Source organism: Loxodonta africana, chromosome 23 (genome assembly GCF_030014295.1).
Source record: "Loxodonta africana isolate mLoxAfr1 chromosome 23, mLoxAfr1.hap2, whole genome shotgun sequence".
NCBI classification, from domain to species: domain Eukaryota; kingdom Metazoa; phylum Chordata; class Mammalia; order Proboscidea; family Elephantidae; genus Loxodonta; species Loxodonta africana.
In genome coordinates, this window is record NC_087364.1 from 72,568,740 (window position 1) to 72,586,439 (window position 17,700).

Here is a 17,700-nt window from a genome sequence, read left to right on the forward strand (position 1 = left end):
AGTCTAATTTGCCATACATAGCACCCCGCCTGCCCTCCCACACTGCCCCTGCCTCAATCCCCCAGGCCACTGGGGAAGGATGATTTTTAAACTGGCGACATCAACACCAAATGCAAAGAAACTCATTACATTTGATTTCTTTTCAAATCACCTTACGATACCAAAAACCCAAAACCAAACCCAGTGCTGTTGAGTTGATTCCGACTCATAGTGACCCTGTAGGACAGAGTAGAACTGCCCCTGTAGAGTCTCCTAGGAGCACCTAGTGGATTCGAGCTGCCAACTCTTTGGTTACCAGCTGTAGTACTGAACCACTACGCCACCAGGGTTTCCTTACAATATGTTGTTTAAAACATACTGAAAAACCTCAGACATAAACTACTGCTTAAAATTGCCCCCTATAGTAGACATTCTCTCTTCTGCTGCAAAAAGATGAAAAGGAAAATACCTTCTAGTGCTCTGGGTTCCTTACTCACTAGTCATCGGATGACCTTTGTTATGGATTGAATTGTGTCCCCCAAAATGTGTGTCAACTTGGTTAGGCCATGATTCCCAGTATTGTGTGGTTGTCCTCCATTTTGTGATTGATGTAATTTTCCTGTGTTGTAAATCCTAATCTCTATCTGTGGTTAATGAGGCCAGTTTAGATTGTTAAAGAGGATTAGGGTGGGATGTAACACCCTTTACTCAGGTCACATCCCTGATCCAGTGTAAAGGGAGTTTCCCTGGAATGTGGCCTGTACCACCTTTAACTTAGAACAGATAAAAGGAAAGGGAACTGAGCAGTGAGTTGGGGACCTCTTACTACCAAGAAAGCAATGCCGGGAGCAGAGCAAGTCCTTTTGACCTGAAGTTCCTTCACAGAGAAGCTCCTAGTCCAGGGGAAGCTGACAAGGACCTTCCTCCACAGCCGACAGACAGTGAAAGCCTTCCCCCGGAGCTGACGCCCCAAATTCGGACTTCCAGCCTCCTAGACAGTGAAAGAATAAACTTGTGGTATTTCTGTTATAGCAGCACTAGATAATTAAGACAGCTTTCAATTAAAAAAAAAAAAAAAAAACACCAAGTATTTAAAAATCTGCTTTAATTATATTTTCAGGAATTCCAAGAAGAACATCATTGCAGTTAATGTTACAAAAAAGCCAGGAGGGACATCTGAACATGTAGTAAAAAATGGATTCACAGTGAAAATAATGCATGTTGGTACTAAAATATACTTGGCTTGGCTCCCTGAAGGGAAGGGATTTTATTAGGAGAAAATATTTTCCTGAAAGCTTTGGGGAAGCGTCTAATTTGTGCTACTATTACTGTCAGGATCTGACATAGTCTCTCGTTCCGTCAAGCTATGATTTGCGGTCTATAATTTAATCAGAAAATTCAAAAGTACAACAAATACCTTGGCAACTGTGTTCTTGTTACATACAAAGCCATTAGCAAAAATATGTAACAAAATTTCTGTAAAACAAATAATTTTGTCCTTATATACAGAAGTTTGCTTTCTTCTTCAGGCCCTCAGACCCTACTCTAAAATGGAAGGGAACGAAGCAGCTACCAACCTCCGGGAACTCTCAAGTCCTGGGAAGGGTAAAGAAATCTTAAGAGGCAAGGTAACTATTTTAAACACCTTTTAACTGAGTTATAAAAATGCATGTGGGCTTTGGAACAAAGAAGGAGAAAACGGTAATGGCTTTAAAATAAAGAACCCATCCCTCTGTCCTCTGCAAAGTTTCTTAACTCAACAGAGAGTTAAAAATGACTACGTTTGTGACTATGACTGGAGGATGGACAAGAAATGACATCTAGGCAAAACATAGGTACATTATAACTCAAGCTGCTGAGGAGTTTCACAGCTACAGCACAGCATGCAGGTGTTTCATACCAACACAGCTTACAACAACTCAGGGAGAAAGATCACACACGCGAGCAAAATGGCACCAGGTCTATGTACAAACGCGTAGCCGGGAAGGAAGAATACATCAAGTCAAAGAGAGATTAAAATACAAGTTTAAAAATACATTTTTAAATCATCTCCAAGCCAAGAACCACACTGACTGAGAAGGGGAAAGCTTTGACACCCTACAGACTACTTTGTAAACATTGAAGATGCAACTTTAGGTCGTTCACAGTCTCAAGAGAAAATAGATTTCTGGTTTGTCGTCACCGCTTGGCTCAGTCTGCAAAACAGAATTATCTGAACAAAACTGGTCGACGTAGCCATAGCTCAGGGCCATACATGCCCCCTCTGGGATGCCTCGGCCTTCAAGGCCACTGCCTTTGCGATTACTCAGGTAGCCCGCGATGTAGGAGCCCGTGGAGTGTCGGTTCACAGCAGACGGGGGCGCCAAGGCCTTGTTTCTAAGCACCACTCCCCCCACGTGGCTGGGGTTCACAACTTTTTGCTTGTTGGCTTCCTGTTTTTCCTTGGCACGACTGGCAATGTTGCGTACTCTGCTCTGACTTCTAGATGACAACTTTCTGACCAGTGCCCTGGGGAGCTGATTCGCCTCTTGCTTTGGATACAGCACTTGGCAGCTGTCTTCCTGGTCAAAGGACACGAGCCTCCTCAGCTGCTCCGTCAGGGCATCTGCAGGCACCAACGGCTTCATCTTCACGGGCACTCCCTTCTTGTCTCTTGTGCCGGTTGGGACAAAACTCTTACTAATACACTGGTACTTGCTTTCAAAATTGCAGGCAATGTCCTCTGACGTCAAGTCCCCCAGACTTTTGGATTTGCAAGGGCTGGGCAGTCTCAGAGGAGGCAGAGGGAGATGGGCCGAGGACCTGGGGACAGGAGCATGCACGTCTTGAACGCTAGACTGCAGGGGCACACAGGTCAGGTTCACTTTTGCGTCTGGATTTGAGAAATGGTTATGCACAAAGCCAGCACCCTGACAGGCTAGACAAGAAGTCTTTTGATAGTCAACATCTCGGATATTGTTGACTATTTCAGGAACAGGAGTGGGGAGAGACCCTTTACAGTAGCCATTCCTCAAACTCCTTGGAAAGTGTTCCACCACCTCCTGGCTATGATTCGGCTTTAAAGGAGAAGCAAGTGGGCTTGTGGCCCCTCGCCTATAGTCACAGGTCATTAGCGAGAGATTGCCTGACTCTCCATCGATTTCCACAAGACTGCTCTCTGCAGAGTTTAAACAGACAGCGGGATCAACACCCATGTCTTTCAGTGTGAAATCAGTGGATGTGGTGGAGCTGCAGCTGTTCAGGATGTTCCAGTCTTTTCCCTTGCTGGGACTTGTTGGCAACCAGCAATGAGAAGGATGAGGGGACCCAGGCAGATGGCCATCCATAGTCCCTGCCTTGGCCTTCCCAGAAAGCTCATCATCTAGTTTGGTTTTAGAGACAGGGGTGCAGGTGGTTTTGTGAATGGCTGTGTATGTCACATGTTCTGTGGTCTCGGGGCTGGAGAATGCAATAGGCTCAGGAGGTGAGCATGGGAAGGATGACTTGGGCTTTCCTTTGGAAAAGCCATGCTTGAAGGGCATTTTTAGGCCCATGGTGGGTAAGGGAGGATGACCTGACATCACACTGGTATTATGAAGATGAGAAGCAACTGTGAGGTTAGCCTGATCACTGGTCTCATCAAACTGGCCAATCAATGCCGAGATGGAACTGCCCTGCTTGTTCTCGTTTGTTAATGTGACATCATCAATAAGTTGGGAAATCCCACTCTCCCGCATAACTGCAGTTGAATGTAAGTCAGGTACACCGGCACAGAGCACGGAGACATCTGACAGAGAAAAAGATGTTGCAGCTCTGCCCTGATGCCTAGTACCTTCCAGATTCTTAATCTCCAGGTTGCTTTGAGAAAGGACCCTTCCTGACAACGGGCTTTTCCCTTCCACAAAGCCTGCGGCGTTCCTGTTTTCCTTGGTTTTCACACCACACAGATCTTGTGTGAGGCCGACTGCAGGATCAGGACCCAAGTGCATCTTTGGGGTGAGGGACTTGCTGGGACAGTGGTTTTCCTGGCAATCATTCGCCACATTTGATTTGGTTCTCCCACCCTTAGGGTCTGGCACTCCCAACAGTTCTCCTGTAGTTGACTCATTGGCAGTAGAAACCCTGGAGCTCCCTTGGATGGTGTCTTTGTGGCGGAGAGTGCTGGAGGAAGAAGATAACTTTTTGTTGAAAACGTGAAAGTGTTGGTCTTTTAGACTTGCCTTCCCTTTCCTTTGGCTATCCTTGTCTTCTGCTGAATAAAACAAAACAACATTTTAGGCGACATGTATCACTTCACGTAGCACCTGTAAACAACACTAAGGTTTGCCTCCAGACAGACAAATGGAGAATGCCAATCTGTTACACCGCGACAGAATATAATTATGGATTGCAGAGGTTTGCAACAAAGTGTTTGTGTGATGAATAAATGGTAAAATATATTCATAGGAATTCCGCTGACGCTTCCCTTTGGGTATCTATTACATCAGCTGAGGATGTAATATTCATTGTCCAAAAAAAAAAAAAAAATGTCAATGAGTTACCATATTTTACAGTGAGGATTACCTTCAGTTGTTTCCTATTCAGATTTGTACTACACAGAAGCATGGTAATAAAAACAGAACAAGACAGCTCTGTTAAACAACGTATTGTGATACCTGCAAATGAGATACTATAAGCTTTCAAAGCATACACACATTAGCCCATATCACAATTATTATCATTTTTAAAGACATTTTGGCAAAGATCTAACTTAACCAATTAATTTCTAAAACAAATTAGAAGGTCCAATAAATGTATTAAAATGTACAGATACCTGTTGACTTAAAAAAGTAATTCTATGATTATCAATTTTTATAACCGCATTTTTGTTTTCGAATGAATAAATACCACATACATTCTCCCCTAAGTGGCAGTAAGATGTCAGGCACAATAAGGAAGCCACAAAAATACACAATTCATGGTAATTTCGGGCACTCCCATTATGCTTAGGATAGTGCTAAGACAATGAGGTGTTCAGTTACTCTTGACAGGTTATTCGTTAATAGTCTCTCAATGGTTTTAGATGCACAAAAAGACAATTTTTAAACTTCTTTTTAAATGTTCTCCTAACTAGAAAAAAAATGTTCACCTTAAAAAAAACTTAGAAAATACAAGTAACTATAAAGAAAAAAATTAAATATCCCTGTGAGTCAGAAGCAACTCGACAGCAATGGGTTTGGGTTTGGGTTAGGATTTGGCATTCAGAGGCAGGCACTGTGAGCTTTTGCAGAGGTACAGAACTACAGTCTGCTTTTCTCCACTTAATATTGAATAATTACATATTTTTGTCTATAATAGTATTTGAATTCTTACATGGCTATATATTGTTCCATATTTACCGTAAGTTATATATGTGTGTGTGACTAATTTATACAACTGTCGTAAAAAGGGAGGGAAGGAGATACTGCCTCAATAACGCTTTCTCACTCAGACTGGTGGCATTAACATCTTAACTCTGGCATTAGCAGGGTTAATTCTTACCAGTTCCTATCGAATGTAGCTTTATTTTCCCCAAAGATGGGGGCTGTACAACAAATTTTAAAGCACCTATTTCACCTCTTCTCTGACACAGGTCTTAGCAGAATTTTAAACTTTTAAAATCCCTTCTGCTTCTTCAAACCAACTACTCAAGAACTGGCTTTTCTCCCTAGACTACCTGACAGCAAAAATCAATACAACGCAAATGGTGTTTGTGAGAAAACAGATCATTAAAACTAGACCGTCTGATAAAAGGAGAACTTTGCTAACGGTAACAGTTGTCACATTCTACTTGAGATGATTCTGATTTCGTTAAAGCCTATTTGTTCCAGAGATATCAAATGGACACAGTTTTGGTGCTGAAATTACCTAGGAAGCTGGGGTGGGGGTCTGTCAGTGTAAGAGTTCTCCTTGGTTCATGGCAAAGTGGTCGCCACTCTCACTGAGTTCCTGGTACAAGCCAGGTATTGTGCTCATGCTAAGTATGGTCCCTAGGCCTGTGGAGCCACACACGTGACCCCTTCCCTGCAAACATCCAGCGATGAGACAAGTACGGCCTTCAGCCGTCACCCCCTGAGCTGCCTCTTGAAGAAGCTAGGATTTTTCCAGTGAAGAAGGTGATTTGCTTTTAACGTCTAGACTTTTCTTCTTCCTCCATAAACATTCCCAATCGTGGAAAAGAAATACAACTACATTCAACCTCAGGACGATCAATACATATGGTCCCCACTTGGAAAACCAAGATCTCTACTCATGTTCTGCAGATGTCACCATCCCGTTTCCTGCCTCGTAGACCCACATGCTCCAAACCATCATAGCCGATGGTTTCCCCTATCCCTTACTGTCAATTTCAGATGTCAGGGCTATTTTAAGGCCTTAGGTGACCAGCATATAGCTCTTCTACTGCCAGCCCCCATCTCAATGTTTAGAAGCTTTGGGTCCTAAAGATAATATTAAAAATGAGTTTGGGTGTATTTTACTTTGACTACAAAATGTCAACCATGTCATAATGCTAATCAGGGACTTAAATGCAGACTAGAAAAGTTTATTCTTAGAGAAACTTAAAGCATCTTACCCAGAGAGTTTTCTTTGCCTTCACAGTCTTTTGCTGTCTCAGATACAGGCAGCGACAGCGCTCCTAGAAGACTTTTGTCAACCGGCATAGAGACAGGGCGAACTTGCAGACTTCGTGTGGTCCTCCTCAGGACGCCGTCTTGATCTCTCGTGGCCTCAGACACAGAATCCTTTATCTCTACCATTTCTTGGGAGCCCATTTTGCTCTTTTTCCTGCCTTTGGTTGGGGCACTGGCTGTGCGTCGCAGAATTCTGTCTCCGATTGACCGCTTGCGGACATAATGGGAATTGTTCTCTGAAGTGTGCCTGGGATTCTTATTGAACAGTCCCTTCAGCCCTTGGAGCTGTCTGTTCTGAAGACACAAAGAAACCAAACACAAGTTAAACGAATGACGTTGTGTGACAAACCTGCATTCTAAATGACAACTCCATGAAAAACGAATACAAAACAAAACCACACTGCCATCGACGTATATTCAAACCAAGAAAACAAGCAGCTCACAGCGTGTACTCAAAATGTCATGCACGTCTTATGGACTTGACTTTGGGAGGAAAGCAGCCCTCCATTACCACAACCAAGCTTTCTCAGAAGTTTCCTACCCAAACACAAGAAAGTGGTAGGAAAGTTTCCACAGCGAACAGAGCACTACAAAACGTCGGCCACCTCAAAGCAACAGAAGCATGTTTCAAAGTGGTAAGCAGGAAAATGGAGTGATATGAGAAAGCATGCCGCCATAACCACTTTTTTTTTGATGTGCCAACAAGAACAAAAGACTGTGCCAAGAAACTACCTTCGTCGTTCCTAGAAAGTGCAATATAGTGTAACTGGGGTTGAGTATTAAAGGGCTCCACTGCACGGAAAACAAGAACAAAAACACAACAAGCACAAATTGAGCTCATCCAAGAAGGTGACACAAGAAAAACAAAAGAAAAAAAAAGCATAGGCTTCTAGAAATCCTTTCTCCCAGGTGTGGTGATATTTAGTCCTACGCTCATTCATTGTTCAAATCAACACCACCACGTTGCGCTGTATTCATCCCAACCCAAGCGCACCTTGGGAATAATAAATAATATGACTTATAAATGAGCATTTATTTAGGAGAGAGAATAGAAGTTCTATGGAACGCTTTCTTTTGCAAATTTTAATTTTTTTTCTGGTCCAAGTTTTCAACAAATTCTGAATTCTATTGTTTCCCTCAACTATGATAAACGTTAGAGATACTACAGAGCCCTGGTGGCGCAGTGGTTAAGGACTCGGCTGCTAACCAAAAGGTCAGCAGTTTGAATCCACCAACTGCTCCTTGAAAACCCAGGAGGCAGTTCCACTCTGTCCTATAGGGTTGCTATGGGTCGGAATTGACTCGATGGCAACGGGTTTAAAGATACTACATAGTTAAGCTACATTCCTAGAAACTCAAGGAATTGTTTACATTCACGTGTTTTTAGGCCAGGGGAAAGATCCCAACAGGCAGCACAAACAGAAACCCAGGACTAAACACAGAGAGTTGTGATAAAACTTCCCCTCTCTTAGAAACTGGAATTCCTTAGCACCCCTCTGTGGACTGATGTGGGGATAAATGTATGTCTCCAAGCTCAGGGTGAACTGGTCCCGTTCCTATCAATTAGGTTGTTGTAATAATAATGCTAATATTAGCCAACATTTTTTAATATTTATTATCTGCCAGGCAGTTTTCAAACACTTTATATTTATATATACATAAAAAAAAAATACACTTAATTATAAGGTAGCTACTCTTTTGACCCCATATTTACAGATGAGAAGAAGTCTTGGAGTGGTGTAAACAGTAAAAGCAGTCACCCGCTAACAGAAATGTTGGAGGTTCAAGTACACCAAGAGGCACCTCAAAAGAAAGGCCTTGCGGTTTATTTACAAAAAATCAGCCATTGAAAGCCCTGGGGAGCACAGTTCAACTCCGAAACACGTGGGGTAGCCATGAGTCGGAACACAGGAGGAAGTCGAGGCAGAGAATGTATATGCCTCTGGAGGAGAAGCTGCAGGCTACCAGGCTTTCTGGTAAAGCAAACTCTTAGGCTCTATTCAATGTTCTTACAGTCCTGGCGAAGCACACTTGGTCCAGAAAATTCATTCCAGCGCCAAATCCCTAGTTACTTGATAGGACTGGAGGTCAGCCTACTGCTCTGTAAGCCTCAGTGAGCTCTGTGGTGAAGAGAACAGAATCCAGAGAACTGGAATGCATTTTTGAGGTCTCCTTCTTGTGAATCCTATGTTGTTGTTGTGTGCCGTCAAGCTGATTCCAACTCAAAGGGACACTATGTGACAGAGTAGAACTGCCCCATAGGGTTTCCTAGGCTGTAATCTTTATAGAAGCAGATTGCCAGGTCTTTTCTGCATCGGAGCCACTAGGTGGGTTCCAACTGTCAATCTTTTGTTTACCAGATGAGTGCTTAACCATTGCGCTACCAGGGCTCCTTTGTAAGTCCTATATAACAAAAAACCAAACGCATTGCCATCAAGTCGATTCCGACTCATAGCAACCCTACAGGACAGAGTGGAACTGCCCTGTAGGGATTCTAAGGAGCAGATGATGGATTTGAACTGCTGACTTTCTGACTAGCAGCTATAGGTCTTGACCAGTGCACCACCAGGGCTCCATAAGTCCTACACAGTGACTTTAAATTCATTCACAAATTTTTAGAATTCAGTTAAAAACAATGGCCCCAGATGGATACATCCTACCTAGAACTAAGTGGGACTGCAGCCGGTTAGTAAGGTAACTATCAAATATCTGAATATCACATTTTCTGCCGGAGCCAGGCAGGGCTTTTTAAGGAATAAAATAAAACTCAACATTTAGTTGTATCTTCATTTTTTTTTCATTGTTTAGGCAAAGAAATGATTGCCTGAGAGGATAACAATTTCCTCCACCTAGGGGCCCTATCCTCCACCCCAGATAGGTCTCTACATGGAAGGAATGAATGCACACCCCTGAACTGAGAGGAATCCACATGTACCAGGCCCTGACTGGACGTGCTGGGCTTCCGTACACATTCCTGTCAGAGAATAGCTGGTCAAGATGCACATTCCTTTTACACAATTAGTCAACAAAAAACCTTTGTTGAAGACCTCGTTACTGTTGTATGTGGCTCTCAGCCCAATGATCTTTCTCACCTTTCCAAGGATTTCATTGATTGTTATGTGGACAAATATAGATGCTTCTGTCAGTCCTTCCAAATAGACATGTCGGTAGCCTGATAAAAGTAGAGAAAGTAGTTTCCTTTTAGTTGAGCTTGCATTTGGTCTTCCCATGGTGCCAGGGAATTAAGTACCTGACTTCACCTTGTTCTTTACTTTTACAAAGCACATCAATGTTTATATCATCATATATAGTAAAACCTTCAAAAGTTGGAAGCTGTGTAAGGCAGAAACCTGTCAGAGAAGGAAAATTCAAATATTTTCCACTAAAACGAGCAATAGGAAAGCGGTAAGACTACACGCTGTCAAAGGCAGAAAACTTGCTAGACCTGGAAAAACAAGGTCGTCTCACTGAGGTCCAGCTCTCACAGGTTTCACTGTAATATGTATTTTATATATCATATATGCAATATATGATGTATATCACATATTTCATATATCCTCCAGAGAAAAAGGAATGGCCAGTTTAGAAGGAAAAGCCAGCCCATACCTACCAGGTACTAAGCTGCTGAAGGTCACAGTTCTTTGTCCAACGAAGTCTCGGCCAATGGGATCATGATCCCACACAAGGAAGCGAACCAAAGCTATTTCGGGCATGTGTACTGTAAATGTCAGCGTTTCCTCCCACACAGGGTTAAATCCTCGGAGATATTGGAAGAGACAAATGAGAAAATGAAAGGGCTGGGCTAAAAATGACTCGGCAGCCACATCTGCACAGCAGACAGTGAAAATTGCTTGCGATGGTTATTAAACTCGGGAAGATGACTGACAGGCTCCAGGATGTCATCCTGAAATAAAGCCTCAGAATTTACCCAGTTGCTTGGAAATAATTGGTAAGAAAATTGCCTGTAAATTATCACATCGATTCTATTAATCTTTGATGCCAACTTGCATTGTAGAGAAAGCACTTTAAGGCAATACTTGGTGGGCTTCAATGAGCTCAAGAACTACCTACAGTAGTGATCCAAGGTCACCCTTTTAGCAGAAACAATGAAGAATGCTGCCCCTCCCCATACCATCACTTTCTTGCCCCCTGAGGGTCCTGCTGTTGTAATACTGGTGCTTTGCAGGTTTCAACACTATGCACCCATGTCATCCTATTTTATTTCTATAGCAGACCTCTGAAGGTGTCAGGGCAGGGTTGCTGTTGTTTTTGTCTTTTTATTGCTCTAATTAAGAGAAGGAGCCCTGGTGGTGTGGTGGTTAAGAACTTGGCTGCTAACCAAAATTTTGGCAGTTGAAATCCACCAGGCACTCCTTGGAAATCCTATGTGGCTGTTCTACCCTGTCCTGTAGGGCCACCATGAGTCAGAATCGACTCGAAGGCAAGTTTTGTCTTTTTAAATAAGAGAAAATACATACTACTGACTTTCAAAAATATATCACTTTCTAAAATTACACAAGAAACCTATGTTCCTTGTTTTTTTTTTTTTAAAGTAGAAAATGTAAGTATAACTCATTTTATAGTTGAGAAAATTGATGATGTTGAGAGAAAACAACATGCCTAAGATCACACAACTTGTGACAGAGTAAAATGAGACCGTGCACTGTAGACTCTTGGTGGCTTCTCGGGACGCAAGACCTTAATAAAGGAAAGATGGTGTATTTTTCATAGCTATTGTTTTATTGAAAATGAACAGAAAGGAGATCTAATTCCACTCAAATACCACCAAAAAAAAACCCAAACCCAGTGCCATCGAGTCGATTCCGACTCATAGTAACCCTATAGGACAGAGTAGAACTGCCCCACAGAGCTTCCAAGGAGCGCCTGGTGGATTTGAACTGCCAACTCTTTGGTTGGCAGCTGTAGCACTTAACCTCTACACCACCAGCATTTCCAATATGATAAGGCAAAAATATATTTACGTGATATAAAAACCTATTGGATAAAAAATTATATAATCTGATAAAAATTCAAGTAGTATATACACGTCTGGATTTCTTTTCTAAAAAATAAAGCTTCATTATATGAATACTTTCAAATAGCATCACCACCTAACTCCATAAAAAGCTTCAGGCTAACGAGATAGTCACAGACTGAAAATCACTGAGACGTCCCCTACTGAACAGTAGAAGAGATCTGTCTTTCTATTGACTTGGTGAAGACCCCTCAATTATTTCTGAGATTAAAAAAAAAAAAAAGATTCTATTGAGCTTTGATGAGTAAAAACAATAAAAGACAGTTTCTTTAAACATGTTATTTTCATAATAAGTTTGTTCTACTCTTGAAGCCCCAAATTCCTTTCATTCAACCAACACTTGGTAAAAAACATCTCTGGTGGTCTCTCTGTTGCCGTGGAGTCAGCTCCCGACTCATGGTGACCAGACACTGTCTGGTCCTGAGCCGTCCCCATGATCGTCTGCGGATTGAACCATTGTGATTCGTAAGGTTTCGTTGGCTGATTTTCAGAAGCAGATCGCCAGGCCCTTCTTCCTAGCCCATCTTTCCTGGGAGCTCTGCTGAAGCCTGTTCGGCATTATAGAAACACACAAGCCTCCACTGCCAGGCAGGTGGCTGGTCATGAGGTGCATGGCTGAGAAATGACCCCAGGTCTCCCACAGGAGTTGAGAAATCTATCACAGAACCAACATTTCCCAGAAAGTCTCTACAAATCCTTAATTTCTCAAACATTTTGAGGACTGTGGTTTACATTTATTTCAGAGTATTAATGACTACAGACTGAGAACAGTATGTGTGTAATAACATTTGTGAAATGTATGAAAAACTAATAAATACCATTTTAGACAATTACCAAGAAAGAGACATGAGGTTTTAGGGAAAGAAATGTTTCTTTACGCTAGGGCAAAATACTGTAAGAAGGAGAATGTTGGTCATCCACTGTTGTTGTCAGGTGCTGGCAAGTTAGTTCCGACTCATAGTGGCCATGTGTACAACAGGACGAAACACTGCCCAGTCCTGCGCCATCCTCACAAGTGTTATGATTAATTGTGCCCGTGCAGAACCTGTACATAGACAAGTTCTACGTCGCTATGCTTGAGCCCATAATTGCAGCCACTGTGTCAATCCACCTCATTGAGGGTCTTCTTTTTCGCTGACCCTCTACTTTATCAAGCATGGTGTGTTTCTCCAGGCACTGATCCTTCCTGTTAACATGTCCAAAGTATGTGAGATGAAGTCTTGCCATCCTTGCTTCTAAGGAGCATTCTGGCTGCACTTCTTCCAAGACAGATTTGCTCACCCTTCTGGCAGCCCATGGCATAGTCAATGTTCTCCACTTACACCGTGATATAAGAGCATCAGGTCTTCTTTGGTCTTCCTTATCCATTGTTCAGCTTTGCATGCACATGAGGCGACTGAAAATATGGCTTGGGTTGGTGCACCTCAGTCCTCAAAGTGATATTTTGCTTTTCAACACTTTGAAGAGGTCTCTTGCAGCAGATTTGCCCAATGCATTACGTCATTTGATTTCTTTACTACTGCTTACATACACATTGATTGTTAATCTAAGTAAAGTGAAATCCTTGACAAGGTCAATCTTTTCTCTGTTTATGGTGATGTTGCTTATTGGTCCAGTTGTGAGGATTTTTACATTATGTCGAGGTATAATCCGTACAGAAGGCTGTAGTCTTTGATTTTTATCAGTAAGTGCTTCAAGTCCTCTTTGCTTTCAGCAAGCAAGGTTGTTGTCGTCTGCATAACGTGGGTTGTTAATGAGTCTTCCTCCAATCCTGATGCCACATTCTTCTTCATATAGTCCAGCTTCTCAGATTATTTGCTCAGCATACAGACTGAGTAGGTATGGTGAAAGGATACAGCCCTGATGCACACCCTTCCTGATTTTCAACCACGCAGTTTCCCAGTGTTCTGTTCAAACGACTGCCTCTTGGTCTACGTACAGGTCCCTCGTGAGCACAATGAAATGTTCTGCACTTAAGTGTACACTCCACGTACATATTCGAGAAGTGGCCTTGGCACAGCATACTGAGCTTGCCCAAAGACTTTTACGTGCTCCAGAAGAACTAAGACATCAGCAGGACATTCAGGCTTCATGAGTTAAAGCTTTGAGGGATCATGCCATAAAGAAACAATATAAAAATACACATAATAGAGGCATTTTCCTAAGTGAAATCTTTTGTTTGCTTTGTTTTTTTTTTATTGTGGTAAATATATAGGTGACAAATGACCCAGCGTTTCAACATCCTTCGCGTGTACAGCTCAGTGACCTAGCTATGGTCACCACGTCCTTCAACCATTACCACCGTCTGTTTCCAGGTTTTTCCATCACCCTTAGCAGAAGCTCAGTATCCCCTAAGCCATGAGTCCTTCTTTTCCCTCCCTCCCACCTGCCCCTGGTGACCACTCATAGACATTGGTACTAAACGAATTTTTAATTCAGCCTTTTAAAAATGTCTTTGATTCTATTCATTAGAAAGAATTTTTGCTTCAAAAGGAAGTCTTGAGATCAAAGTTACCACATTTGTCAAAATATACCAAGCATCAATCACACGTCTGCTTAGTGTTACATGTTGAGAAGACCTCAGCACAAATTCAGATGGCATTTTTGGATTTTAGTGGTTCGTTTCTCTAGTGAATAGATACCTTTCTTATTCAGTGATAGTCTATTCCTACAGCACCCTGATTAAAAGTGAACATAGATTATATCACCTTACCATTGTCATCCACCACACGAGTTTGATCTTTACAACAATCTACAGGCAATCCAATAATTTCAACTTCAACAAAGGGGTCAATGATCTGTATAAATAAAGAGAAAGCATTGTTGCCAGTGATTACATTTCTATACTCATGTGAATTAATTTGAGCATACTGGCCAAGGTGTCCAGATTTCACTAGCAATCGATTTTATTAACGGCTTACTAAGAAAGAGAAACTCTACTAGGTGCGGCAAATACAGAAATGAGGGACAGGAATGAAAAAAAAATAAACTTTTGTATGCCAATATTTACTAATGCTACACAAACTTTACTCAGTAAACCTACAATTTCATTCCTGGGCACAGAGCTAATAGAAATGAGAGCTTTTGACCATGCACAAATGCTCAGAGCAGCTCTATAGTTAAAAACTGGAAACAACCTAAATATCCATCATGAGTAGGATGAATAACGTGGAATACTCATTTAACGAACTAGTACGCAGCAATGAAAAAGAAGAAACTTCTGCTAAATAGGCATAACGTTGAACAAAAGAAGCCAAACATAAAAGAACACATAAGAGTTCCTTTATACAAAGACTGAGAACAGACAAAATTAATCTGTTGTGATAGGGCCAGAGATTAAGTGGTGGGGATGCTGACTGGCAGGGTGGACAAGGGAACCTTGATACGTTCTGTCTTGATCTGGTGGCATAATGGTCAACCAAGCTACGTACTTTGGATTTGTACACTTTAATGCAATTAAATTGACTATATACTATACTATAACTTATACTTTGATTAATTTACTCATACGTTTTGATTTCTCTTCCATCCTTTCTCCTCCAAGGGGAGGGATCCTGCCTTGTTATCATCTGAAGCTTTCCTTTGTGGTATAAGCTCTGGGTAATGAGCAATGAAGGAAAACAAATGAAAGAACCCAGAAAGAGCTGATCCAACAAAGTCTAAAGGGAAAAAAGGCAAGAAGGCTGAGGAAATATATTTACAAGCTTGGAGAGTGAAGAGGGCATAGAGTTTTGGGGGTGGCAGCTTGAGGGGTAAGAGAGAGGGGGATGATAGAAGAACATGTTTACACCAATAACTGGATATTAGAATTTTACGTCTACTATTTGTTATTTACCAGATAAACCATAGTTAAATTTATTCATTTTCAATTAACTATAAATCCCATTGTCAATGAGTTAATTGAGACTCGTCATAGTGATCCTACAGGACAGAGTAGAATTGCCCCGTAGGGTTTCCAAGGAGCAGCTGGTGGATTCAAACTGCCGACCTTTTGGTTAACAGCCGAGCTCTTAACCACTGTGCCATCAGGGGTCCCAATCAACTATATCATACCCCAAATTTTTTCTTTTGAAGAGAATCCTGTTGTAAAACTGAACCATTAAAAAAAAAAAAGAAATAGGGGTCTGAAATATTTTGGGCAGGTAATAAATAACGATTTCTGTTCTTATGGAGATTTGAGAAGACTACAGGCTTGAAGAGAGACTTCCTGTTTCAAAACTTGGCTCCTCTGCTGACCTTGGGCGTGTGGTGTAAAGCCCTGTGCTTCAGCTTCCTCAGCTGAACAACTGAGAAAACAGTGTCTACCTCATCATATTGTGAGCCAGGGGAGAAGGAAGAGAAATGAAATTGGATAGCAGCAGCAAGAACAGAGAAAGACTGGGAGGTAGAAGTCCCAGGAGATGGTGACTGATTAGATGTGGGAAGCAAAGAAAGTGAGAAATAAGGATGACAAGCAGTTTTCTGTTTGGGAGTGAGTGGGAAAAAAATGATGCCATTCTCAGAGATGTGAGCAATGCCAGGGAGCATGGGTTGAAAAGTCAGGGGGTCTTTGATCCTGGATGGGGGAAAACTATATCTTTATTTTCACTATCCTCTGACTAAAACACACCACAGTCCTATTAGTAGTGCCTGTAATATTGTGTCCAACAGAAATCATATATGTTTTCATGTCACATTATAGTTGTTGCAAACATCTCAATGTGTCACTTATACTCACACAACTTCAAAATTACGGTAATCATTAGATCTGCAACTAGACCTTGCTATTTATTGCCTTAATAAGGACACACATATCTATATGCTATGATTTGTTTTTTATATATTTTGATAATCTAAATTTCAATAAACTTGGTTTCCTGTGTAACCCTACCTATTTTATTTTATACATTTAAAAACATTATTTTGAAATGAGGTTCATCCATAGGTCTCAACAGATACAAAAAGGTTCCGTGACTCAAAAAAGGTGAAACTTCCCTGAGACAGGACCTTGTAAGTCAAGGTCAGGAAATTTAGTTTTATTTTAATTGCTAAAGAGAGACACCGGATTACATAAGAAACTTATGCGCACTCCCTCACACATGTAAACGTTACTCTAACTTCATAGGCTAGGCATTAATTACAAGATACACAATGAAAGCCACCTGGTAGACTCTCCCTTAACCAAGTAACATGATCCATCATGGCACAAAATAACATCAAGTGATACACTGTGTTTATTCTGAATCTAACCATGAAGAAACAATAAGGTCAACTCAAACTGAAAGGCATTCTGGAAAACAACTGGCTTTTACTCTAAACAAATGTCAATGTCTCAAAGAACAAAAGAAGAAGGTTGGAGAATTATTCCAGATTTTAAAAGACCAAAGAAGCATGACATCTAAAAACAACGCGAGATCCTTGATTGAATCTTAAATCCAAAAAAAAAAAAAAAAAAAGAAGCCACAAGGACAAACTTGGGAAAATTGACTACAGATATATATTAGATAATTTTATTGTATGAATGTTAAATTTCATGGGTATAATGATTATATTGTGGTTATAAAGGAGAACGTCCTTGTTTTTAAGATGAATGCTGAGGTATTTAGGGGTCAAGTGTCATGGTGTCAATAATTCACTTTCAAATGTCTCTGCAAACAACAGTAAATAAAATATAATGTATATATATAAACCAAACCCATTGCCATCAAGTCGATTCCAACTCATAGCAAACCTACACAACAGAGTAGAACTACCCCCATAGGGTTTCCAAGGAGTAGCTAGTGAACTTGAACTGCAGGCCTTTTTGGTTAGCAGCCAAATTCTTAACCATTGCACCACCAGGGCTCGAATATATACACATATATATGCATGCATACATACCTGAGACAGAGAGAGAGAGAGAGAGAGAAATAAAACAAAATGTTAACAACTGGTAAATTTAAGTGATGAGGATATGGTATTTCCTGTACCATTCTTACAACTTTTCTTAGGTTTAAAAATTGTCAAAATAAAACGTGTGGAGGGAAATATAGGAAGATAGTCTTCTTTTCTACAGACAAAAAGAGAAAAACAGGAAAG

General features: G+C 41.2%; 1 protein-coding gene across 1 annotated transcript in view; it reads right to left on the reverse strand.

The window, feature by feature from the left end:
• Nucleotides 1-1,087: 1,087 nt before the first annotated feature.
• The window catches only part of PLCH1 (phospholipase C eta 1), a 255,742-nt gene continuing 239,129 nt past the window's right edge, over nucleotides 1,088-17,700 (reverse strand). Inside the window, exons 19-23 of the mRNA XM_064275637.1 lie at nucleotides 14,357-14,441; nucleotides 10,219-10,365; nucleotides 9,701-9,780; nucleotides 6,551-6,902; nucleotides 1,088-4,210 (exon numbers count right to left, since the gene is read on the reverse strand). Of these exons, the coding sequence (XP_064131707.1) occupies nucleotides 2,121-4,210; nucleotides 6,551-6,902; nucleotides 9,701-9,780; nucleotides 10,219-10,365; nucleotides 14,357-14,441 (2,754 nt within the window). The 3' untranslated portion in view covers nucleotides 1,088-2,120. The remainder of the gene's footprint in view (nucleotides 4,211-6,550; nucleotides 6,903-9,700; nucleotides 9,781-10,218; nucleotides 10,366-14,356; nucleotides 14,442-17,700) is intronic.